General features: G+C 42.7%; 1 protein-coding gene across 2 annotated transcripts in view; it reads right to left on the bottom strand.

Moving 5' to 3' along the window:
- Positions 1-27815, bottom strand: part of LOC148030403 (Zn-dependent exopeptidases superfamily protein) — a 117792-nt gene that overhangs the window by 76181 nt on the left and 13796 nt on the right. For both annotated transcript variants that reach the window (XM_087686727.1, XM_087686726.1), the window contains exons 2-3: positions 16737-16975; positions 16362-16518 (exon numbers count right to left, since the gene is read on the bottom strand). In XM_087686727.1, the coding sequence (XP_087542853.1) occupies positions 16362-16518; positions 16737-16975 (396 nt within the window). The remainder of the gene's footprint in view (positions 1-16361; positions 16519-16736; positions 16976-27815) is intronic.

Raw genomic sequence — 27815 nt, 5'->3', positions numbered from 1 at the left:
CACTTATCTTCAGTTAGTCAGTTTGCTTCTAGAGGAGGAGCAAACACCGAGGAATAGTGGTATGGATGCTATAGCCTCTAAGCAGGCTTTTATGGCTAGACAAAAGGGCAAAGACAACCAAGTAAAGAATGCTCCGCAGAGTTTTGGGACTTCTAGCACATCACAGGCAAACAAAAAACAAGAGGGTACACAAGCCAAAAAGAGCAAATGCCATTATTGCAAGAAGTCAGGCCACTACATCACTGAGTGCAAAAAGTGCATTGCCAAAGAGAAGAAAAATGAGTCAGAAATGTTTGTTTTTAATGCTCCTTCCACTGCTACTGAGTTCGCGTCCTTTGTTGCAGACAGGGACTATTGTTTTTACACATGCAGTTATGACACATCTTGGGCAAATCGAGCATTTAGCTCTACTGAGGATGCAAGCACTTGGTTTTTTAACAGTGGTGCTTCTAGGCATATTACATCTCGCAGAGATTTATTTGCATTTGTTCATGCAGCTCCAGTTGGCAAGTCTGTATAGTGTGCCAACAATGCATCATACCCTGTTAAAGGTATTAGGGAGATTGTGCTCACAACCATTGATGGCTCTATTCTCCATCTACAGGATGCTTTATTTGTGCCAGGTATAAAGAAGAATTTGCTCTCTATCTCTTCTTTGGCATGTTGTGGATTGCAGGTCACATTTCATGATGACAAATACATAGTGAGAGACAAAGGATACATGACTTTGGTCTTGACAGGCACTTTATGTCATGGGTTATACGAGTTGGATGCTCTTTCAGTTGATCATTCAACGTATTTGACATCCACTCTTACTACTGCTATGATACATGCAGAGTTATGGCATGCTAGGATGGGGCATGTGAACTTTGGCAGCTTGATACTCTTACACCGTACGCAAATGCTAGATGGATTACCTCTACTGGAGAGACCTCCTGAGCACTTGTGCAAAGGATGTATTTTGGGAAAAATGTATCATTTTTCATTTCCCTGTGATGTTGCTTTTCGAGCAACAGCCAAGTTGCAGTTAGTGCGTTCAGATGTATGTGGGCCTATGCAGACAAAGTCATTGGGAGGATGTTACTATTTTGTGACTTTTATTGATGACTTTAATCAATTTTGTTGGGTCTACTCTTTGGTCAAAAAGTCAGAAGTGTATGACGCATTCTTGGCTTTTATTGCACTTGTTGAAAACCAGTCTGGTGGTAAAATTAAGACTCTCCGTTCAAACCAAGGGGGGGAATACATGTCCTCTATGCTGAATTACTTTTTGAAGCAGAAGGGCATTGTCCATCAGTAAACTACTGCTTATACTCCACAGCAAAATGGGGTTGCAGAGAGAAAGAATCGGTCACTCATGGAGATGGCCACATGTATGCTGAAGGCAAAGAGCTTGCCTCACAGTTTCTGGATGGAAGCCGTTATGTGTGCTTGCCATGTTTTGAACAGATACCCCATCAAAGCTTTGAAGAAAATTACACCTTTTGAGGCTTGGAACAGCCGGAAACCTTCTGTTGGACACTTTCGTACCTTTGGGTGCCTTGCATATGCACATATTCCAAAGGTACTCAGGAAAAAGTTGGATAACAAGGCTGTTAAATGCATTTTTATGGGATATAGCAGTGAGAGCAAAGGCTACAAACTCTATGATCCTGTTTCTAAAAATATGTTTGTTAGTAGGGATGTACTATCTGATGAAAAATCAGAATTGTTCCTGGCTGGTTTAGACACATATCAGGCTGCCCGTGATGTATTTGAAGGGCTGTTGCCCATTACATTTGGTGATTCAGCTGGAGTTTCAGCAAGTGAACTCAATGTTCAGCCAGCTACTCCTTTGGAAAATGCAGAAAATCAGCCATTGGCTGATCTGAATATTCAGCAAGGTGCTGAAACTGAAATTCAGTAAGAGCTTATGCACAGTCAGGAGGCAAGACAAATGCCTAGATGGTATTTACAGACTATGAAAGATAGTCATCTGGATGCACCCATGGGTGGTCGTACTAGAAGGCAAACTCGTATGCATGATACTGCACATACCATTGAGTTTGTTATGGCAGCAAGCACCCTTGATGAAGAGGAGCCTGAATGTTTTGAGAATGCACAACAGAGTGTGCATTGGATGGCAGCAATGAAAGCTAAATTGGAGTCTATTACTAAGAAACAAACATGGGATTTGGTGTCTTTGCCATTTGGGAAGAAAGCCATTGGAACAAAGTGGGTCTACAAGCTGAAACGGAATACAGATGGATCCATTGACAAATCCAAGGCAAGGCTTGTAGCTAAAGGCTATGCACAGAAAAAAGGCATTGACTATGAGGAGACATTTGCTCTTACTTCCCGTATGACAACCATCAAGTCTATGGTTGCTTTGGCTGCTCATTATAAATGGACTGTGCATCAGTTGGATATTAAAACTGCAGTTTTACATGGGGAACTTCATGAGAAAGTATATGTACAGCAGCCCATTGGTTTTGCAGTTGAGGGCTTGGAACACTTGGTCTGCAAGTTGAAAAAAGCTTTGTATGGTTTGAAACAAACTCCTAGAGCTTGGTATGCAAAGATAGATGCTTTCTTGCTTAGCCAAGGGTTCATAAACAGCTCATCTAAGTCTACCCTTTACGTATGTAAAGAGGGGGGATCCATGCTGATCATTTGTCTTTATGTTGATGATCTCTTGCTTACAAGGGCACATAATCATCACATTTCAACATTTAAACAAAATTTGTAGCAAACTTTTGACATGTCAGACTTGGGGTCTTTGCATTATTACTTGGGCATTCAGTTCATACATGATGCTAGAGGTATTGGGTTATCACAGTCAAGATACATTGGTAAACTTCTTGAGAAGTTTGGCTTACAAGATTGCAAGCCAGTTTGTACACCAATGGAACCTAGACTTAAACTGTCATTACATGATGACAGCGATTTGTTTGATATACACACATATGCTCCAGTAGTTGGATGTCTTATTTACTTATGCAACACTAGGCCAGACATACAATTTACAGTTTCAGCCCTGAGCACATATATGCATCAGCCGCGCATGTCACATTGGCAAGCTGTTAAGCGTGTCTTCCGTTACTTGCAGGGTACTAGATTTCTTGGATTGCTTTATGCCAAGGGTGGACCACTGCAGTTACATACTTACAGTGATTTTGATTGGGCTGGTGATTATGATTCACGTCACTCCACTAGTGGCTATTGTTTCTTTCTTGGCTCATCTTGCATATCTTGGCTTAGCAAGAAACAGTCCACTATTGCCACATTGTCATGTAAAGCTGAATACAAGGCAGCTTTCACTACAACAGTTGAATGCATATGGATTAGACGCTTGCTTGCTGATCTAGATGTATCTGTTACGAAACCTACTCCTTTGTTCACTGACAGTCACAGTGCCATTGCAGTGGCACGGAACCCAGTGTTTCATGCACGCACGAAACACATTGAGATATATTATCACTTTGTCAGAGAGAGGTTGCATGCATGTGATATCAACCTTGTCTATTGTCCTACCACCAATAATGTGGCAAACATCTTCACCAAAGCTCTTCCTCGTGAAAATTTTGAAGCATTTCGCCATGTTTTAAATTTGATCTCCTTTGGTAGCGGATGATCCTTGTACTCTTAATCACTCTTCACTCCAGGAGGGTTTGTTGGGTATTTCACTCATACCTCACTTACACCTACGCTCACATAGGAGTGTCGGTGATCAGTAGGACACTGGGGCACTTTTTACTCTCAGTAGGAGACGTTTTTTCCCCCAGACTTATGGTATTATTTCGTATGTCCTTATGACACACTTGCGGACACTTACCGTGTTTGGATGTGAACACCCCCCTACAACCCTAAGGTTTAAGGGTTGTACCTTGTACTTTTAGTTTACACTCTTTCAGTCTATCGTATTTTGGGTATCATGCTTCACTCTCATACTGTCTACTGGTTTTCCGCGCTAAGCTTTGATCCTGTCCTCCCTCACAAGAAAATCTCATCAAAATCAATTCCATGTTCCTGCTTGTACCCCTTTGCAACCAATCTTGCTTTGTACTTTGGTGAGGAACCAAAAGTGACCTTCATCTTGTAAACCCATTTGCATGGAAGTGTTTTCTGCCCTTTAGGCAACTGCACCAAGTCCCAAGTGCCATTTTTCTCAAGAGATTCCATTTCTGACAACATGACTTTATACCATTTCTTGTTGTCCTATCTGTCCATTGCTTCCTTGAAGCAAGAAGGTTCACCACAGTCTATCAACATGACATAATCAGCCACATTGTTTGCACCACGAACAAATCTATCAGGTTGTCTAGTAGCCCTAGACGATCTCCTAAGCCAATGATCATTGTTTGCTGGCTGTTGAGCATTTCCAACTTGCTGTCTTGGCATTTCAGCCTACAAATCAGCATTAACAGCTTGTTATCATGGCTGTTCCTGCACATGTAGTGGCTCATTATCATAGGCAATAGCTAGTTGATCATTTCCAGAATTATTTTCTGCATTTACAGGTTCATTTACAGCAAGTATTTGCTGCTGTACAGAGGGCACATTTTGTTATCCAAAAGGTATCTCTTCCCGGAATACAACCCTACAGACCTCAGTCTTTTCGGGTTGTTTATGCATGCAATCTTCTCGGAAGATAACATCATTGCTGCGTACTACTTTCCTTTTCTCGAGATCCCACAGTCTATACCTCATTTCACCCTCGTCACCATATCCTAGGAAAATGCATTTACAGGACTTTGGCTCAAGTTTGCTACATTTTTCTTTACGATTGTGCACAGAAGCCTCGCAGCAAACACTTTCAAGTGAGCATATGAAGGTGGCTCTAGAGGAAAAGATTTCATGGAAAGAGACTTCTTGTGAGACATCTGTGCATGTTTACCATAAGCACTTTCATTCTTGTTTGATTCATGTGTCCCAACAAGCCATGCCACACAGAAACACTTGGTTGTTGCTCGGTTACGGCAACAACATGGTCACGCACACTAGATACATGAAGTGGATACAAAGTATCACTCTTGCAACCTCTGGCAATAACCCTAGATCCCTTAATGACCTTCTATTTTTCATCACCAACGGTGGTATGAAAACCATCATCATCCAGCTGCCGTATTCTAATCTATCTCTTCTTGAGCTGAGGTGGTACATGCCATACATGTTGAAGTGTGAAGACAGAACCATGCTGAAACTGCAACTGCACACTGCCAATACCTGCAATGTCACATGCATAGTTGTTCCCAAGATGGACAACACCATGTTCACCCCCCATATAGTCAGAGAACCACTCACAATGAGAGGTGACATGAAGGGAAGCACTTGAATCGAGAATCCAGGTATGCATGTCATCATCTATATCTGCAAGTAAAGCATGTGCACCAAAGTGTAAAGAGACAAAGATTACGTCACTCCCACTATCACTGTCATGAGTGACTACATTCACCTCTTCAATTTTAACACCGCTCTTCTTAGGCTGATTGTCTTTCTTCTCTTCCTTGCTATCATCTGTCTTCTTGCCCTTTCCTTTCTCTTTCTTCCATTTGTAGCAATCACGTTTAAAGTGACCCTTCTTGTCACAATGATGGCATTCAACATCTCTGCCACGTGATTTACTGTGTCCCTTGCTATCATATTTGACTTTCTGCTATGATCTGCCCCTAGTATGCAAAGCACTAGAAGACTTACTGGATGCATTGTTCTGCCGATTCATTTCTTCCATGAGTAGAGCACTCTCTACATCAATATACAAAAGGATCACATTAGAATTGCTCATAACAGTCCTGAATGTATCCCAACTCTTTGGTAGAGTGCAAAGCAAAAACATAGCCTTAAATTCTTCATCAATCAAGAACTTCAAGGCAACCAGCTGGCTGAAAATAGAGTTAAACTCACTCAAGTGAGTAGACATTGTTGTACCCTCTTTCATACGGAAATCCATAAGCTTTTTCAGCCAATACACTTTGCTTGCAGCACTCTTCTGTGCATATAGTTCTTCTAGTCTAGTCCAAATAGCATATGCAGAATCCAAACCTTCAATGTTGAACAACAAGACATCAGAAATCGATAGCTCGATGGTTGAGTGTACAAGCTCATTTAATCCCAATCGTCATGTTCCACTTCTGCGGGCTTTGCCCCTTGTGTCTTAATTGGCTTTGCTTGCTTCTTTTGCAACACGATATTGTAGCACTGTTTTTGCCAAACTGCAAAGTTATGTGCTCCTTCAAGCTTCTTTATGTGCATGAGATTACTGCTGTCACTATGGCCAGCATCATTCACAGATGGAACTTTGGCACAAAAGACTTGGTCATATGAGCCAAAAAGGCCTTCAAGTTCTCTCCTCTTCAGGGAGATTTGATATAAAAGGCTCTGATCTCGACTTTTATAATGATTGCATATATGAAAAACATGTGAAGTCTCCTTATTACTCTGGTGTTGTTAAGAAGTCCAATGCTCTTGACTTAGTACATTCAGATGTGTGCACTATGCTCTTTAATTCACATGGGGATGCATGATACTTTTATTGATGATTTCAATAGAAAGTCATGGGTGTATGTATTAAAGAGCAAAAAGGAAGTGTTCCGCACTTTTAAAAGGTTTCATGCCTTTGTTACCACACAAAAAGGGCTTAAGTTAAAAGCAATAAGAACAGATATGGAGGCAAGTATATCTCTAATGAGTTCAAAAGTTTTTGTGAGATGCATGGCATTAAGAGGAAGTTGACAGTGCCTTACAACCCTGCATCAAATGGTGTGACTATCTGATCATCCTGGATATCATGGACACTAGGGGTTTCTCCATCAACCTCCATCCATCATAAGTGCACCCTGATCTGCTACAGTGGTCAAGACTGGGTCCTGCATATCTGTACCCCATAGAGTAGTGTGGATGTGACCAGTGTATCGAAGAGTCATAGCTTGGTGCGGGGTTTTTGAAATTGCACATGTGAGCACATCCTCTGCAAACTACCTAGTGCTGTGTATCCGCGAGTTAGTCTAGTGTCTACTGCCTCTCACATAGAAAAGGTGGGCCCTGTGAATAAGACTCCCAAATATGTATAAAAATCCATATACTCCAACTCCTCACATCCATATGTGAATTTAGGTGCTGATCTCCTGACCCACTGTGGTGTAGTATTAAATACCATCACCTTGGTTTTACCAAAGTTCACTGAAATCCCACTGTCCAAAGTATAAGAGTGTAATGCATCCAAGTGTCTTTGTAGACCCTCTGGAGAGTCAGCTATCAATACAATGTCATCTACATACAATAGGAGAGGTATCCAAGTGCCAGTTGTGGACCTCCTCTTATCTCCTTTATGTGAAATGTAATTAGCAATCCCATCAATGTGCAGGCCAAATAATGTCGAAGAGAGGGGGCATCCCTGCTTCACCCCAATGGTGGAGTAAATAGGTGCCGAAAGGCCCTCAGGTGTCCGGACTCTGTCCACAACTCTCTCATACAGTGCCAAAATACCCCAACTAAGCTCTTTCGGTACTCCCATGGCATGCAATCTATGTATCAGCCTGTCTCTCGGTACTGTGTCAAAGGCTTTGCGGAAGTCCACAAAGCAACAGTAGGTCCATCAGCCATGGGCCCTTCCCTCCTCAATGATCGCTTTGAGTGTGAGGATGTGATCCAATGTGGAGAAGCCTCTCCTAAAGCCAACCGGTCCCTGTGCTCTAAGACCCCACATCTCTGCCCACCTGCTTAACTCATGCTCAAGGATGGAAGCATATAACTTAGCCAATGTATGCCCAACCACCATGATAGTCCGATAGTTACAAGGTAGAGTAGGGTCCCCTGACTTGAGGATAGGCACAATAGTGTTCGTGCTCCAGCTTTCTGGTAGGCCTTCACACATGGCTCTGTTAAACATGTAAGCAAGAAATCCTACCACCAAATCTCTAGCATGGATCAAGTGCTCGGCTACTAGTCCATCATGATCTTGTGCCTTTCCTCTGCTATGTATATTAATGGTCTCTTGGACCCTACTTTCTGTAAAGAAAGTGGTGGTTTCTGGACAAGGCTCAAGTGTGTCACGAAGAGGTGGCTAGCCCTCCACAGAATAGAGACTAGCTACATACTCTTCTCATACAGCGATGGACGTAATAGGTGTGGTCAGGCAATGCTCTCTGAAAAGCCTCCAAGCCTCTCTAGAGTCCTAGCTCAAGAATAACTCATATAGGTCTCGCTCCAACTGGAGCCAGGAATGTTCTCTTCTTCCACTGTGTGAGGCGTCTAAAGAGTATTTGTGCCTGTCTGTGGATAGTGGACCCCAGTGCTATCTCTATCTGTAGCCGTGCTCTAGTCTCACGGCACTCATCATCATACCAGCTGTTCCGAGGTGTCCCCCCAGTAGAGGCTCTCTGTGTGGGTCGTGAGTGTGGGAAGGCTACACCTGCAGCGATGTGTAGGGCCTCATTGAACTGCTGAGTCAGCTTCTGTAATGGAATGTCGAGTCAAGTCTGTAAGATTTCAGGTATTTCTTGGATTGCAGACACAGAAGGTATCTACATACAGATTACAAATTGCGGTTATTGTTAGGCAGCCTGTGAAAAAAGGCTCCATGCTTAGTTGTGGTGCACCTGGTATCAGCTTACTTGCAAATTGCAATTTTTTGCAAGGTTGTCTGTTTTGTCAAAATTTCTAACATCTTCAACCAGATTGTTAGTGAAAAGATTGATAATAACAATTATCCTACATGAAAATTCAAGATGATATATTTCTTAAAGAGCAAAGGTGTTTAGAATTACATTGAAGGAGACATGGCAATAGCACCTTAAGTTCATGTACGAAATGCTACTATAGAACAAGTGAAGGCTAAGCAAGCTTGGGAGCAGACACAGAATCATATATTAGCTATCTATCAGTATCACAAATAGCAAGATGGGCTATTTTCAAGAATCTGATACCCCCACTATTGCATGGAAGGATCTAGCAAGGCTGTTCGAAGTAAATACAAAGGCCAAAAAGCTACAACTCAAGTCAGAGCTAAACCAAGTGAAAAGAGGGAACATATCCATTAATGATTATGCCTTGAAGATCAAGAGTATTGTGGAAGTTCTTGGATCTATCACTATTATAATAATGATCATAATGTTGTACTTGCATACTTAGATGGACTTGGAGATGAATCCAAGAGCTTCAAGTCATCTATAAATCAAGGGATGATATCCCTGATTTTGCAAACTTGATTTCTATGTTGATACTTAAGGAGAAAAACCTTGGCTTGGATTCTTCTTCTTCTCAAAGCAAGAACAAGTCTAAACAGGTGTTTTACTCTACTACCAAAGGTAGAGATTGTGGTAAAGGCCAAGGTGGTGGTCATGGTCAAAGTTATAATACACAGCAAAATAGAGAAGGACAACCCCGAGAAAGAAGAAGTCAAAGAGGCCAAGTTGCAAATTCTAATAAGCAACAGAATTCTGGTGATAGCAGGGAGTGCTAGCATTGTAGTAAGTAAAAGGCAACATTTCAAAAAACTGATTCAAAAAAAAGGTTGAAATTAAAAATGAAAAAAAGCAGCAAGGAAATTATGCGTCCAATAGCAAAAACAATGATAACAGAAGTGAATAGTTGTTTACTATGCAACATTTTATAAATACTATGACTACTCATGGTTCATCAAAGAATCATGTATGGTATATAGACTCAAGTGCCTCTAACCACATGACTTCTTACGAAGAGTGGTTTAAAGAGATGTGCAATCCAAAGTCTCCAGGCTATGTGGAGACAAGGGATGATACAAAGAGATGTGCAATCCAAAGAGATGTGCAATCCAAAGTCTCCAGGCTATGTGGAGACAAGGGATGATACAACTCACACCATTACTTGTGTTGGAAATGTTCCTTTGAGTACATAGAATGGCAAAACGAAGTACTTGGCTGATGTCCAATATATACCAACTATTATAAAGAACTTAGTTTCTGTTAGTCAGATGATAGAACAAGAATTGCAAGTTCGGTTCACATCTGATGGCTATGTAGAAAATCTTAAAAATGATTGTAAAAGGGACATGTGCTGATAAATTGTTTACTCTTGATGCAAGTCTACCTAAAATGCATACTACCATGTTTGCAAAAGGTTTAGGTGTTGGGGCTGATTTTGAAATTTGGTGTAAGAGAATTGTGTCGTGTGAATGTGCAACAGTTGAAAGACATACAGTCAAAACAAGTTGTGAATGGTTTACCCAAGTTTAAAGTTGATGGGATACATAAAGTATTTGAAGGATGTCAATTTGGAAGCAAGCAAGACATGCATTTCCACATGAAAAGCATGTATACAAGAAACCACTTAAATTTATACATTCTAATGTGCATGTATACAAGAAACCACTTAAATTTATACATTCTAATGTGTAGGGTCCTACAAAGACTGCAACTTTGAGTGGTTATAGATATTATGTTTCCTTCATTGATGATCATACTCACAAAGTATAGGTTTACTTTATACGTGAGAAAAGGGAGGTGTTCACTTGCTTTAAAAGCCTTAAGGACCTGGTTGAGAAGGAGACACGGTTGCATATTAAATGCCTAAGGTCAGATGGAGAGGGAGAATATCTCTCCAATGAGTTTTTTTTTTTTTTTTGCAAAAAAAACAGTGTAAAGAGGCAATATACACGTAGATATACTCCGCAACAAAATAGAGTTGTTGAGTGAAAAAACAGCCATATTGCAAAGGTGGCTCATACATTGATCTCAGAAAGAAACTTGCCTCATTACTATTGGGCTAAAGCATTTGCTACTGTTGTATACATTATGAATAGGACACCCACTGTTACTATACATGGTATGACACCCGAAGAGAAATTTACGGGTGGAAAGCAAAATCTGTCCCATCTAAAAGTATTTGGATGTATTGCTTATGTGCATATTCCTAATGAGTTGTATAGTAAATTGGATCCCAAAGAAAAAAAAATGTGTATTTGTTGGATATTCTCTTGAGTAGAATGAATATAGATATTATAACCCTGTTACATGTGAACTGAGAGTTAGTAGGGATGTTTATGATAAAATCAATAGCTGGTACAGTAATGTGCAAAGTACAGTTCGGGTTGATAAGCATGAGAGTGGAGGCCATGCAGAAAACAGGTTAGTAGTCACAGATATTGAATGGACCAGAAGAGCCCCCTAGTCTATTGATAGACCTTGGAGTGGCAGATTGAAGTCACAGGTTACTCCACCAAGTACATCAAGAGAAAGTTGGGGACTCATCTATTATGACATATATATCTACTATCATCAAGCTTCTCTCATGTTGATCTTGATTCAGATGGTTCTGAGCAAAGCTTGGACGAGGAGTTTCAAATTTCGTCTATTAAAGCACCTAGTGTACAAAACGCACAAGAGAATGCTAAAACACTTGGTAGTGATCCAGGTCCATGCAGGTCAAGTAGAGTAAGAAAGCCAACATAACGCTTGACATATGATAGCTATGTAGCTAGCTCATCACTATGCATACATGGCTAAGGTTATACAGGATGTAGAACCCACTTGTTTTAAAGATGTAGTGGGTAATGAGTATTGGGATTGTGCTATGGATGAAGAAACGGTCGCACTTATAGATAATGACACATGGGAGTTAGTGTCTTTACGTGAAGGTGAGAAAGCTATTGGTTGCAAATGGGTTTACAAGGTCAAGCATAAGTCAGATGGATCTATTGAGCACTATAAGGCACAAGTGGTTGTCAAAGGGTATGCGCAGACTGATGGTATTGATTATGAGGAGACTTTTGCTCAGGTAGCTAAAATGCCCACTGCAAGGTCTGTCATAGCAATGCCTGCATCAAAGGATTTCTATACCTTTGGATGTTAATGCCAAGCTTAGTGCACATGAGGGTGACTTGATTGAGGATGTCACCATGTATGGAAAGATTGTGGGCAACCTTATCTATTTGACGATCACTAGGCCAAAACCTAAACTACATGGTTTAGCGAGTCACTTTATGTAGCTTCCACGAAAGCCACATTTGGACGTAGTACAATGCACATTGCACTATATTAAGTCTACATTGGACTATGCCTTATTCTATGGTACATGTGTACCATAGGACTTGCATGGTTACACAAATTCAAATTGGGTTGGTAGTATTTCAAACAAGAGATCTATCAATGGTTTTATGTTTTCCTTTGGGAGTGCTACTATTACTTGAAGCAACAAGAAACAACCGACAGTTGCCTTGTCTAGTATAGAGGTAGAGTACAAAGGTGCTACAATTGTAGCATGTGAGGTAGCTTGGTACACAAGCTACTTGGTGATTTGCAGATAGATGTGGATAATAAGGTTATCATCTGCTATGACAACCTTAGTAGCATTCAATTGGCTAGGAACCCAGTGTATCATGGGCCAACAAAACACATAAAAGTCTATTACCATTTCATTCGGGAGCAAGTCCTAGCAGGTGATATTGACTTGGTTTATGTTAATACAGAGAATCAAGCTGCTGACATTTTCACGAAGGCCTTAGGAGCTAAGAAGCTTCAATGCTTCAAAACTATGCTTGGAGTTCATGAGCTCATACTGAGCTCAAGGAGGAGTGTTAGAATGTCGAGCTCTACATGAGCTAGCATCCACTATGCACCTTGGTGATGTGGCAAGATATTACTCACCCGCATGTTAGATGGCCGACATGCGGATACGCCAGTGATTCTACAATTGAACTACACCCATGCAGTCCACCACCTTGGTTATGGCACATTTATTGTGCCACCTCTTCTTTCCTTAGCGGGTTCACATTTAGTGACCATACGTTGTGATACTTTCATATTGATTCTTTATCGTGTTGTAGACTCAGTTCTTTTGTGAGAAAAAAGGGAAAAAAAAAGAAAGAAGAAGATTCCAGTCCTCTCTCTTTGTGTACTCAAGTCTCCATTGCTTTTGTATGTGCACTCTTGGGTCCTTCACCTCTCTCCCCTCTTGCTTGTTTTCACAATCTACCTTTAAGCACTAGATGATGAATGCTCCTAAGAGTCCTTCCTTGCATGAGCTTGCTTTAGATGTTCTTAAATAACATCTTTGGTCCTAGCTCTAGCCATCGGATCCAAGATTCACTTTTCATTCCGCATGGATCATATCTACATCATGCATAATGATGCCTTTATGCCAAAGATCTTGTATATGCAAGTCTTACAACAATATGCCTTGTTAAAACAATTTGCAATTTGAGATGCTTACACACTTTGTGGCTCCTTTTACACAATTTCTTGGCAAGCTTCTATTGCACTTCAATTCATATTATTTGAAGCACTCTCTTTTCAATGGTTATATGCGGCAATTGCTTGATTGATTCTTGTCTGAGTTCCTATCAAGGGGCAGTCACTCCTTAGAGCAATTGATTGGCAATGTACAAAGGTTTACTCAGCAATATGGCATTCATCATGCATCCCTTTGCAATCAGCATCAATAGGCGGCAAAAGAATGATTGGCCTTGGTCCGTTCATTGCTTCTTGAGTTCCCAGATGATACATTTTTGTTTCCATTGGCTGCAAGATCGGTTGACCTTATTCAGCAATTTCAGTTGAGATCCTACCAACAGGCTAAACTAAAATCTTTGACAAACAATTTGCAAGATGTCTCTTGCCAATCTCATAATTTTTCAAGGTTTGTATCATTCCCCTTCTTGTGAGAATATGATTAGACTCCAACATCCAAATGGCCACATGGTTACAAATCCACGGTCCATCATTCACATGTGCCACAACTATTTTTTGGAGCTTCTTGGCTCAGCTCCGACACCATCTAAGTAGATTTCGGAGGCCTGTTCAGATTTTTATGCTTCAGTTAGGGACCACATTTCATCTGACATATAGATTGCATTGGAGAGTGGCATTCGTGAGAATGACATCATGGATGTCTTATTGCATTTACCCATGGATAAAAGCCCCAGTTGGGATGGCCTCACTAATGAATTCTTTGAGACCTATGACACTTGTCTGGTGAAACCTTCGACTGCATTGTGTCAACAAGTTTGCGAAATAGGAGAGAGAATTTTCTATGAGTATTGGCCAACCACCTCCATAAGTATCTCCTTGCTATTGTGTGCATCCCAATCAATACAAATGCATCAAGGGCAAAACATTTTGCATAATGTATTGAATGTGTAGATGGGAATTGACTATGCCAAGCATTCCAATCAAGAGGTGGTACTAATGCACTTGGATTTGCTTTTGATTATTTGGAGTGGTCTTTTGTTGCAGAACTTATCCATATCATAGGTTTTGGGCTGCGTATATCTCTATTGATATATACTATCAATGTTGATGCTTCTTACCGGGTCATGTTAAATGGTGGTGTTACTGACCCCTTTCCCCCTACACGCTTGGTCAGACAAGGTTGCCCATTGAGCCCCTTATTTTTTGCTTTAGTGACACATCTAATACTTGCCATGTTATCCCGTATGGTGGCCACTGGGCATTTGACAAGTTTATCCCTTCCTTTTGGACAGCATTTTGTTGCTCAGTCATTACCAAATGACACATTCATGTTCCTACATGCAAAAAAGGATAACCTTCGCCAGGCATTGAATGTTTGAACACTATTTGGGCATGCTTCTGGTCTCCATGTTAATGCTGCAAAATCCTCCCTTATCAGCTGCACTGAATCTGATTTCCAGTCGTTGGGATGGTAGGGGTTGGTGGTACCCCATGGCAATGTTGTTAGACACCTAGGTTATCCTTTGGGTGTCGACGTTCAGTCAAAATACTTGTTGGAATGGATCTCCTGAAAGATGGAGGCCAAATTTGTTTATTGGAAAACTAGGCTTGGCCCTTCATGTACACCTCAAAGTGGCACAAGCCATCGTGCTACCCATGCTTGCTTACTTTTTGCCACTTCTGCCTGGGAACACCACTTCCTTGAATGCTCTTACCAAACACATCCATTTCACGTTGTGGAAAAAGAAGTCCAGTCTTAGTCACTTTTGGAGAGTTGCGTTTAGAAAGTTGGACGCTAAAATTAGGATGAGTACAATGGAGCATCCACAAATTATGGAGGATTAACCAAATCCCAAAAGCTAAGGACTTTTCCTTCAAATATGGTCCCTTTCTGCTGATGTATGGATGTTAGCCTAAAGCTCCTTATGAATGGAATTGCAAAAGAATAAGCTTCAGGGAGCAAAGAGTTTCCATAAGATATGAATGAAATGTTTAAACTGCACAAACCAGCATTTGAAAGGCACAACATAGAATCAAAGCCTATATGGACCAACATCAAAGACCTCGACTGTTTTTAGGAAGGAGAGCAAGTATACTTGAGGCTGCCTGAGCAGTCTCAAACAATGCAAAAGGGACAATGTCCAAATTTCTCTCCTAGGTACTGTGGTCCATTCACAATACTTGAGAAAATAGGAGAAATGGCTTAAAAGCTTGAGCTTCCTACCAAAAGTAAGATACATCCAGTTTTTCATGTAAGCAAGCTAGGGTAAATGTTGGGTAAAGCTAATGATCTCATCTCAAGGGATGAGATAGTGGAGCTCTTCGATAAGAAATCCCTTCCATGTCAGTTTCAAAGGATTTTAGATGTTCATGGTAGATAAACTTAGTAAAGTGGATTGTTGAGAAGAGAGTTCAACATGGGAGCGCACCATTCAGAAAAGGTTTCTCACTTTGCAATTAAACCTTCCCAGTTCTGTTTTAAAGGACAAAAAAGTTCGTAAGGGGAGGAAGTGTCAAATAAATTAAGGTATTATATAATTAATGTGACATTTAAGGGGAAACACCTTAAGGAGTTGTGACTGTGTATCGGCGGACATACACATACAGGGTTCAAGAGTGCACAATTAATAGCACACGTAAAGGACAGGTGTGACCAAGGGCTTAGGCCATTTAAAGTGCAGGGCTTCATCCTATTAATACATGTGCGCAGGGGCTAGAGCCAAGTAAGTGGGTGATGTGATAGGCATGCACACGCATACAAGGAATAAGGTCATAAATTAATAAAATAAGGTCATAGTCTGGCTGGAAGATGAATCATACAGCTCGCACACTCTTTTCTCTGTCGTATCTCTCCTGTTTAACCGCAGAAACCCTACTTTACAGACCAATCAGCAAGCTGTTATACCTCTTCTATCACAGATCGTACCACATCCACACTCTCATGGTGGCATAATAGTGTGGATTTGGCTGAGTAGATTGTCGACAGATTATTAAGGTCACTTAAAGGGAAGACCACAGAAGTAAGCACATCAGGCCAGCCACACAAAAGTGACCTACATAATCGGTTTCACATATACTCTCAATCAACATAAGATGATGAAAACTGTGTTGCATATGTATCACTCGAGCCATCTGAGTCATTTAAATATAACAGTATTGATTTGCAAAGCTTTCATAAAGAGCACCATGGTGACAGATCACTTATGGCACCTATACAACCTGTGTAATGAATCCATGTGCCCCATCTAGGCCCTCCTCTTCGCCACTATTGAACAAAAAGATTACTGAATGCTTGAACCCATGTCCCCAATGGGAAATTGCTCGCAAAAGCTCAAGCATCACTGCAACATTTGAGCTACAGTCGCCTGCCCCTGGCCTGCCAGACAAAAAAAACCACATTCAGAGTAAATACAAAAATAAGCATTCTCCAAGTCACCTTCGTTACAGTGAAACCTAATCAAGAACATACTATCTAATTATCTGCTCTGATCTGTGAATCTGCAGACAGAGGCAACATTATTTACATTCACTCTTCCATGTTAGGATATAGGAAACAAGATCAACAAATACCCAACTCCATACATGTTGACTTACGAAGTTATGACTGTGTCAATGTGAGAGGAGACAAGGATAGCATTCTCCTCTGCCGTTGAAAGGGATTTTGGCTTTACTCGAATGACGACGTGCTTCAAATTTGCATACACAAGAGACTTTCCTTTGAATAAACCACCCTCCAAATTATTCACCCCTGGTTTTGCATGAAACAGATTAACATCCACATCCACATCCCAAGCTGCTGCTGCTTCAATCTCTTCCGCTTGTGACATAACATACTGCACATGGTTAATAAAATGCCCCATCAATCATCTTATTTTTGAGAGGGATAGCCAAAACTGACAACTTACAGAGACATAAAGAAAGGTGAGCAGAATTAAGGAAGAGAAATCGCAGAATGCTTACTGAGTTTTGATGCTTGACAAAGTGAGAACTGACAAGAGAAAACATTATCAACAAAATAAATTTGCCAATCAGTATATATCCTGAGAGAAAGTACTACAATAGACAGAGGGCGGATTCTGCAGCACAGGCTGGTATAGAAAGAGGAAAAACCTTCCTTTTTGCTCTTACATTCATCCTTGATTACATCCGGATCATTATTACATGTACAAGAGAAGCTTAAGATGACAGGAGCACCAGCATATGGCAAAGCCTTTTGTCGGTGGCAACACTAGGGGCTAGCATTAATAAATTAATTAATGCTAATCTAAGGGTCAGCACAGGTTGGGGACCACTCCAGGTTGCAAATGGCCTAGCCAATTTAATTATGGATGGGCACATTTAATTTTGGACAAGGTCAAAAGGGTTAAGTTTAATTTTTAGGATTATTTATTTCTAAAAGTTAACTAAATGGCTGGATAATGTTGAAAAATGGGTTTAGAAGGTTGCTACTTGGCAAAAAAGCCCATGCAAACTAAGAAAACGTTTTTGGCGGCCAGGTCTCAGCCATTCAGTTCGTTTACACCTTGGGAAAGGGGGAAAGAGAGAGAGAGAGCTGCTGGTCCATTTTCTAATCAGATAATAGGAATTTGCTACAAAAGACAGCCATCTAGGGACCTCAACAGGCAAGGGACAGCAAGGAATCACCTTCCAGGGGCTGGCAATAGCATTGCTGATCAAGTGATAGCATTTTGGAGGTGCCTCGCAGTACGTGATTGCATTAAATGTAGGCTAGAGCAAGCAACTGGCAAAATTTAGGGTTTTCTCACGAAGAAAATCAGATTTCTCTCTCATCTTGGCTTTCTCTCACCTTCTCCAATCCATTCTCAGAAGACCTCAGCCATTTTGGGCATATCTCAACCAAATTTGATAGACTGCAGAGAGATCTCTGCTGTAAACCCTAAATTTCTACAAAAGTTAGGGTTTGACAGCCACCTCAAGACCCCTGCCAATTGGTGAAGGCATCGTACACTGAATTCAGCACCTTAACTTTGTGTAATTGTCAAGGAATTCAGATGCCAATCCATTCATTGTAATTTGGGGCACCATTTGGCTAGTTGGTGGTTCCATTTGTGCAAGTCCTCGGTTAAAAATCAAGGGGCAATTGGCCCAAATTGATTGCTGATTGTTGCTATAGCAAAGAGACTTTTTGGAACAACAAAGCAAATTGTGAATCTCAACTTATACTCATTCCACTAGCAATCAAGTTAAAGAAATACCGAAAGGGGCACCAGTTTTGGGGCCAACAGGGTGTCCAATGTCCAAGATTATTAAGGTAATTTGTGCATTTCAAGTTATATTCATTTATTGATTGCTATAGTTAAGTTCTTAATCAAGGAATTACAGCCCTTTCTGAGAAGGAAGGCTGATTTCACTTAGCCTTAGTTCGGGGCAGTGTTTAGGCCCTCGAGCCTCAATACTCCCCACTTTCATACCTTACTGAAAACGATAATAGCATAGGAAGGGAAGCTTTGGCAAGACCCTTAAATGAATTACATCAAGTAATACACCTAATCTAAAAGAGAATTTATCTAAGGGTTGTGGAGCAAGAAGAAATCCTCTAAATCCTTGTTTATCTGCACATTAGATTTTGCCGCCTAGTAGATCCACAGGTCCTGAACAAGCAAAGGACATCTAGTGGAGTAGTCTTTCTTATGTTTTTTACCAGTTTTCTTGTAGGACACCTATGGCAAATCAGTACAACTAGGGGGATAGTGTGGATCAAGACTGTGAGGACTGTCAAAGTAATAACTGGACCATGAAGACTAGCAGTAATAGAGCCGTGACCGTGAGGACCGTAGGGCAATGTTCCTTCCTAGCCATCATCTTATCATTCTCCCCCTTCTACATCTTCCAAGGCTACCAGTCCCCAATTGGCTATTATAGCACCCCTTATGTAAGTGCATGTTCTACCCTCTCGATCTCCTACGATCACACCGATTCTCTTGCTCTCTCTTGCCTCTTCTCTCGACTGGCTCTTACTTCACCCTTGGCACACTCTCTTCACCCCTAGTACTATCTATCGTCAAGGGTTGATGTCTTTCCGCACCGCCAAGGGGCTTTTTCACATCTCTCGAGGTTTGCTCCATTGTCCTTCATAGGGCACTAGATCTCCACTAGCTTGGACTCCATGATCCACTCCTAAACATAATGGTACTGAACCTCCATGTGTTTTATATAGACAACGAAACACTAGGTTCTTTGCCAAAGCAAGGACACTATGGTCATCTACATGTAGCATTGTAGGTCTTGTTTATGGAAAGTTAATTTTTGCCAACATGTTGTGGATCCATATTGCCTCCTGTGTAGTGGAGTAAAGGGCACGATACTCAGCCTCTGTCAAAGATAAAGCCACAATATGTTGCTTCTTGCTTCTCCAAGAGATAGATCCTGATCCAAGGAAGAAAGCAAAACTTGTAATGGAACGTCAAGTGTCGACATCTCCAACCCAATCAAAGTCACTTCATCCTACAAGAGTGGGGTTTTCTTCATACATGATGCCATAGGATCAAGTCCCCACCTTGGCGAGTCACTTGAGTGGCATCAAAAACCAAAGATTAGCGTAGTCCTTCCATGTGATTAAATTTAGGGCTAGCCACTTGCTTCCCATCCCACAAAATCAACTTGAACATTGACAACAATTCCATCTGAAAAGAGTTAGTAACCAAACGATCCTCTACAGTGGGCCTTTTGAAGAACCTACTTCCACAAGCAGACAAGCTAGGCAAGCAATAAGAAAGAGGACAAGGAAAAGGAGGCATCAACATTAAGAACCCGTTAGTAGAGTATGTCAACTCATGCGTGAGTCTGAGCATGTATTGTGGGCTAGGCACATTATGTAGATATTTTAGGCATTTTTATTGCGTAGCATTTTGTGCTTTATACCTTTTATTGCGTAGCATTTTATGCTTTATAGCATTTATTGCTGCCAACCAGCCAATATTAATGTTGGCCGATCTGACATATTTTATGGCATTATTCATGCCTATATATTCTGGGCTCCTCCTCCTCACTCAGTCAGTTCACCACCTGGAGGTCCCGTGGAGAGAGGAGCCGGTGCCAGTGCCCACGCAGCCAATCTAAGTTCTCATCTGTATCGTGTTCTCTCTTTTGTCTTGTGTTCACCAATTTAATTCAGCACATGTTTATGCTTCCATTGCTGCACCACTTCAGATATGGTATCAGATTTTAGATTCTATGCTCTTGCTGTATTTTCTTTGCTGATTTCAGGACTATTCTGACCATTGCTGATCACGGGACTGCTGCTCCAACTAGGCGACCTGTTTTTCCTGCGTTGTTGCTGATGTCAGCATCTGTACCGCCTGCATCAGCCCCTCTCCTACCTACGTGTCAGTTCCAACCTGCGTTTTGGGGTCTCTGCATCTCCTCCTAGCTGGGCGACTGCATTAATAGGCTGTTTTTGCTGTTTCAAGCAATTTTTGGCTTTTTTTTACTTTTCACAGCAATTTTCATCTTGTTTTGGTTAGTTTTAGGTGAATACTGCATGTGAACTCTCATTTTCTCTAGTTTGTGCTTGTGGTTTGCCTGTGTTCCCTCTCCAAATACCTTCTTTTCTCTACTCTCTTCTACATCCTCTCTAAATGGCTCCTCCGTGTACATACACTGATGATAAGTTATATGGATCTGATCATCTTACATGGAGTGCTATGATGAAGGCTTGGTTTATACTAAAGCAGTTATGGTACGGGATCTACGGAGCTATTAAACATCCTCAACAACCTTCTCCAGTTCCAACTGATTTTGATGAAGACAACCATGAGAAAGCGATGCTTACATGGGATTCAGACAATGCTCGTGCTTACTCAGCTTTACTTCGGTGTATTTCCAAAGAAGTCCCACCGGCGGTTACCTCTTGCAAGACATCTTCTTAAGTATGGACGAAGTTGCAGCTGATGTACACGGCACCTTCCACCATGAGGGTAGTTACTCCTTATGGCCAGCTCCAGCAAATTTCGTTCAAGGCCAAAGATACTATCCAATCTTTTCTCCTTCGTGTGACCCAAATCCAAGACTAGCTTCGGCAAATGCAATCTGCCCTTCCAAAGGCTCATCTTATTGGACTCGTACTCTCCAAACTCCCTCCGGTGTTCAATGGAGTAGCGAATGCTTTGAGGACACAAACATCATCAAATCCTATTAGTTTTACACATATAGCCTCCATACTGCTTGAGCATGAGGCATCATTGCGGTTACAAGGGAGGCTTTCATCAGGTTCTAGTGAGGCTCTTGCAATTTCAGAGAGGGGTTCGAAGAAGAAAAATTTGAAGACCCAATGTTACTACTATGGGAAGAAAGGTCATTTACGGAAGGATTGTAAAGAGTTACTAGCTTCCAGGAAGAAGAAGGAGAAGAAGACAAAGCGGGATACAGACTCCTCCAATGATTCATCATCTGCCTCAGATTCCGGCTCAGATCCTCTGACCAAGGTGAAGTCCAAGGCGCGGATAGGATCCTCTTCTTCGGAACGTGGGAAGGGCTTGGTGGCCCCTTCCTCGGCTACTTTCTAGTGGTGGTGATGAGGTCATCCCTCAAGACTCTCCAATGCCAAAGAGGGACTGTGAGAGGGTGCTGAGATGGGGCAGCCATGCCTCATCTATCTTTCTATACAGATGCACAAGATCCAGAGAGGGACATCCCTAACACATCGACTGAAGTCTCGCAAGTTCAAATCCTGGAGTTGGGATTAACCTCCAGGTTCATGAGGGGCTGGTTATTTGACAGAGAGCACGTGACTTTCATCTAGAGTTCACATGAGGGGACACTTTGGCAGTCTGGCCAAAGGAGGGGGATCCATGGTCATTTATGTGTTGCGACATTGGTGACAAGATGTTCATGTGTGCTACATCACAGGCATTGTTGACAGACATTGAGAGCTGCTATGATCTTCTCTATCTTCAAGAGCTAGTATGATCGACATCGACATCAAGTTCTCTCTGAGGCACCTTGGTGGTGGCTTGATCACTCACTCACTGGGTATCCATGGTTCTACTTGGTGGTTCTATGTTGTATGGACTATGACAAGTCATTTAGCATTGCATCATTGTATTGTATCAAATCACCCATGATTTGAGAGAGGGTGTTAGCAAAGTATGTCAGCTCATGTGTGAGTCTGAGCATGTATTGTGGGCTAGGCACATTATGTAGATATTTTAGGCATTTTTATTATGTAGCATGTTATGCTTTATAGCATTTATTGCTACCAGTCGGCCTGCATTAATGCCGGCCGACCTGACATATTTTATGACACTATTCATGCCTATATATTCTAGCCTCCTCCTCCTCACTTAGTCAATTCACCACCTGGAGGTCCCGTGGAGAGAGGAGCCGGTGCCAGTGCCCACACAACCAGTGGCTCACTGTTGTATGCAACAGTCTCGTATTTGATATATGGATTCCATTTCTCGAGGAAACATATGAGTTCTCATCTGTATCGTGTTCTCTCTTTTGTCTTGAGTTCAGCAGTTTATTTCAGCACATGTTTATGCTTCCATTGTTGCACCACTTCTGACAGAACCTACCACCACGAACCACAAATTAATCGTGTTACCATGAACCACACCCCGCTCTGTTGAGCTAAAACATGCCTTACTACTGATTAGCATCTTTAAACAGCCCCAAAATGCACTTAATTAATGAAAAACACAAATTTAGTGCATGGTTCAAGAGAGTTTCAATGGTCCCCCAAAACCCTAATTTTTGGGGCACCTTTCAACATCTATAAATAGATGGGCTGCCCACCATTCAGCCTAATCCTTTTGTGTAGGTTTCTCACTCTACCGTGCAAATTTCAGCCATCAATCACCTACCATCTACTGTCCAGCTATCACTAACTGCAACCCATCACTATCCAGCCCCGAGTGGCTTGCTTTCAACCATTGCCCTGCTATTTGGAGATCTCCATCTATTGCGTCATCATAGCACATGATCAACCTCTGTTTTCAGCATCCAATGGCAGGCAACAGGTTATTGCCATCTCTCTAACTAGGCAATTGCTGTAGTACCTGCGTTTTTTTTGTCCAACAAGCCGTCTACATCAGTAAACACCTCTCCTATAGTCACCTAACCGTCTACATCAGTAAACAACTTTCCTATTGTCACCTAACAATTCTCTGCCTCGGGTGATCAATTTTCAGCCTTCCTTTGGTGGTATACTATTGCATTTACCAGATTTCAACCTTCAATTACTGTGTTTTGGTCACCAACCTATTGTCCTTCATTATTCAATACTCTCTCATCTCCAATTGGTGGTCACAGCACGTGGGATCCATCTTCGGTGCACGTCACTCTCCGACACTGCATTACTTTGCCCTTAGGCATTCTATACACTCTTGCATCCCCTCTCACAACAGATCATGCAGCATCTCTCTTGATGCTATCATGGTGGTGTCTTCTATCCTTGCTCTTCCAATAGGGATGCTTCATCATTTTCATCCATACGGTTCTTAGCACCACACGAAGCTCGACATCCTCGTGCTCCTCTTCCTTCTTCGGCATCGATATTCAGGTTGAGAGGGGATTCCTAGCCTTCTTGGTATTCTATAGGTTTTGGTACTTGTCTTCGACATCTGCCTTTCCTCCCCTATTGTACCTTCCCCTATGCATTGCATGATTTCATCATCTTTGTACTGGGACACTTGGGCAAGTGAATAATTTTTCCACGAGAGACACTGTCCAAGTGGTATTTGTTGCACGAGCATTCTTCAACATGTAGCATACTATGCATCCCATTGTGCAAAGCACCACTGGACGGATCCTAAGCTATTTCCACCGGTGGATTACACCACCATTCTCCTTCACATGATACTCCATCACCTTTCCCTCGTCATCAACATCCTCGAGTGGTTGGGTAAGCTTATATTGTTTTGTGATGTGTTGGGTGTACCATCCCTACTCCCATCTTCTATGTCATTGTTACTTAATCAGCTACCACCCCTAAATTTAACTTTCCACTCAAACCAAATACCAAAAAAACAAAAATAATAATAATAATGTGGTTCCATCCGCATTTGTAGGGTTTGGTAAGCCACTAGGCAGCCAATGAGCACCCTTTGTCCGATGCCATGTCCTCTCTGGGGTGACTTCTTGGACTCCCTTAGTAAGATAACCATCGCCTCTATACTTCGTTTTGGGCCTGAGAGGGGGTGCTCAGCTAAAATACACTCATAGTTGCCTTCGTACATCACACGGTACTAATCGTACCATATGATCCATACCATACGTATCCAAACCAAAAATAGACCATTTTTTGCCGCCATGTCTACGCGTCCTTCTACATTCCGCATGCACTTTAATCCGGCATGTTCCGCTTGCATGACACTTTTGGGAGGGTGGAAAGCCTTGGATACCTCATCTCACCCCCTTTTCTAGCTACGCACTCCCCCCCCAACCCTCCTTGGATTCCATACAATTGCCAGCCCTCTTTGACTATTGACCCCTCTTTGACTATTTGACCCTTCTCTCATCTACAAAAGTTGCTCCTCTCTGCCATGCTTCCACACCAATTCAGCAAGCATTTGCCATTCTCATCTTCCTCTCTTGGATCTTGTCACTTGAATTGACTGGTGATTTGTCAGTTTCATCTCCCATCCTCTCTTTCCCGCATCCTATCAAAGCATTTGCCAATCTCATCTCCCATCCCCTCTCTCTCACTCTTGCTCTCTCAACTTACCCCAACCCTTGAGCCTCTCCCTGTCTTTCAGCTTTCCAGTTTCAAGAGTCAAGACTCAAGACTCAAGCATCTCTCTCTCTCTCTCTCTCTCACACACACACACACACACACTCCTCTCTCTTTTTTTTTTCGTAAAAGGTAATTATATTAATTACGAAAAAAAATACAAGATTACTGGATTACAAGATACATGATGACACAAAGCCATCATGTGAAGAGGTTTTCTCTTTCTCTCTCTCTCTCTTTTTTCTGATTACAAGATACACGAGGGCCCTAGGCCAACGTGTGGGGAAGCCCCGTAGTAATGCACTGAAAAAGTTACACCAATCATGGCAACGACCCAGAGGCAATTGCCATATGCCACGGATGCAAATCCTCTCGAGGGAGCAAGTCGGAGTGTCAGATGATATCCAGCTGCCAATGCAAGAGCCCTTTAAGCCTGGCAATATGTCGGGGTACATTAGAGGCCGAATCAAAGAGAAAAGCATTGCGCGTGGTCCAAATGTGCCAGCATCCCCAATATCTGAAAAAGTGAAATAAGATCTTCTCATGCAACTGTGGCGGTGCGGAATACTTCGGGCGCACAAAAACCCAATCGAAAGGAGTTAGCGAGGATCCCACCACCGCGCGCCAAATGTGCGACAAGAGTGACCAGATATTCTTGGCGAGCGGGCAAGAGAGAAAACGATGTCGGGCCGATTCCGCCGGTGTGGTACAGAAGAAACAATTGCCATTCGAGATGCGACGCTTGGCAAGGGCCGAGGCCAGAGGAAGACCACCAATCATTACCCGCCAAAGAAAAACCTTGCATTTGAAAGGTGTCTTATTTTGCCAGCCCTCCATCAGCGTTTTGTGCCACCATGACAGCGATTTCCGCAGTCCCCAAACAGTGTTAGCTTTCTCTCCCAGCCATTGGTGATCTTGAACAAGAAGATGATACACCTGATTCGTGGAGGCCTTTTCCAGACTCAGGCGGCCTGCAAGATCCCAGTCCTGCCAAGGGCGATCCACCGTCAAGGCAGGAAAGGGTTGCCGACCCTGAAGCTTCGACGAAAGCTGCTCCCACAAATCACAGTATCCACGCGGGATCTTAAAGAGTCGCCGAGCAGTCCGAAATGAGGCGAGGACATTGCGAGTAGCTAGGGTAGCATCCGCAACCGACATCACACCTAAACGGGCCATGCGATTAAATCTTGGTCTGAGTTGATGTTTATCTTCCCATGAAAGGAGTCTCGATACTGCCAACAATTCCAGCTGAAAGGAGTTAGTCTGCAAGCGGTCCCCCACTGGGTGCCAGTGGGCCTTTTGGAGCACCACTTTCCAAGAGCCGACCAAGTGCAGTAACAAAGAGGAAGAGGGACTGAAAACACGAGAGTCAGCATTAAGGACATGCCACCAGGAGGCCCGAAGCCGTGTGTTGCCATGGCGGAGCCCGCTGTCCTCAAGAAAATAACGGGCTATGATGGACCAAGGGTGGTGATCCACACACATGGCACGAAAAAGGGACCAACGGAGAGCTAACATATGAGTGTGTGCATCCAAAATCGCTCCGCCACCCATGCGCTTAGGGGTACATGCATGTGACCAAGAAATCCAGGAAATGCCGGCCTGCAGTGAGTCCTTCTTCCATAGCATGAAACGGATGGGATGAGTGAGGGCCTTCAAAGTAGTAGGAGTCCATGGCAACAATGGCAGGAAATACGTTAGCATTGGAAGCATGATTGTCTGGGCCACTTTGAGGCGGACATGGAATGGCCACGCTTGCGACTTCCAATACATAAACTTTGCTGCCAATTTTTGTGAAATCCACTCCAGCAGGGCTTTTGGCCGTACATCCACCCCCAATGGGTATCCAAGATGCCTGACAATGGAGCCACGGGAAACCACCTGGCCTTGCCAGCCTAAGGACTGCAAATCAGGCTCCGTACAACTGAGAAGGGCTGACTTAAGGGCATTGATGCGAAGCCCAGAGGCCTGACCAAAGAGTGTCCAAACATCTAAAGCCCTTCGAATGTTGTCCCTGTCCGCCTGCAAAATCATAAAGGTGTCATCCGCCAAAGATTGGCTAACGAAGTGCTGACCCAACGGAAGAGACAGACCGGCCAGCTGGGCAGAGGCTGCCATGGAGGATAACATTGAAAGGACCGGGTGAGTCGCCAGGGCAAAGAAGAGAGGGCTCAAAGGACAACCCTGTCGGACCGAGCGTGCAAGAACAAATGGCTCTGTAACTCCACCATTAAGCATAACTCTGGAGGAAGCCTCAGCACTGATGGTGTAGATCAATCGGGACATTCGGGTACCAAAGCCCATAGCCGACATGAGGTCTGCAATGAAAGACCAGTCCACATAATCAAATGCCTTTTCCAAGTCCAATTGGATCAATACCACTTCCTGACCAGAGTGCCGCGCATAGTCAATGGCCATTTGCACATTTAAGATATTATGCAGAATGTTGCGGCCCTTAATGAAACCATACTGGAGAGGATGCACAATAGCTGGAAGGTGCTTGTGGAGCCGATTCGCCAGCACTTTGGAGTAGATTTTATACATGGAGCCCATCAAAGAGATTGGTCGCCAGTGTTGCAACTTTGACGGCGAAGGGACCTTTGGAATTAGTTTGATAAGGCCTTCTTTCCATGAGGAGGGCATGACCCCCGTTTCCCACACCTGCTGAAACATGGCCACCAATGGCTTCGCCAACTGCGTGGCCGAGGTCTGAAAGAATTCATTAGTGAGACCATCCCAGCCAGGGCTTTTATCATTCGGCAGGTGCAATAAAACGTCCATAACCTCGTCCTCGCAAATATCCGTCTCCAAAGCGGCTTGCATATCAACTGGAACCTGCTGGCGGACCAGATGATAGAAGACCGCACGGGCATGCGTAACCTGGCTAGAAGGCGAGGAAGAGGAACCAAGAAGATCCATAAAATAGTTTCTGCACATAGTGACAATGGTCTGCGGATCCGTGACCATGCGACCTTCCGAAT

This window comes from Lygodium microphyllum, chromosome 10 (genome assembly GCF_053477565.2).
Source record: "Lygodium microphyllum isolate KBCC chromosome 10, Lygodium_microphyllum_v1.1.10, whole genome shotgun sequence".
In the NCBI taxonomy this organism is placed as follows: Eukaryota; Viridiplantae; Streptophyta; class Polypodiopsida; order Schizaeales; family Lygodiaceae; genus Lygodium; species Lygodium microphyllum.
This window is presented reverse-complemented; position numbering and strand designations above follow the sequence as displayed.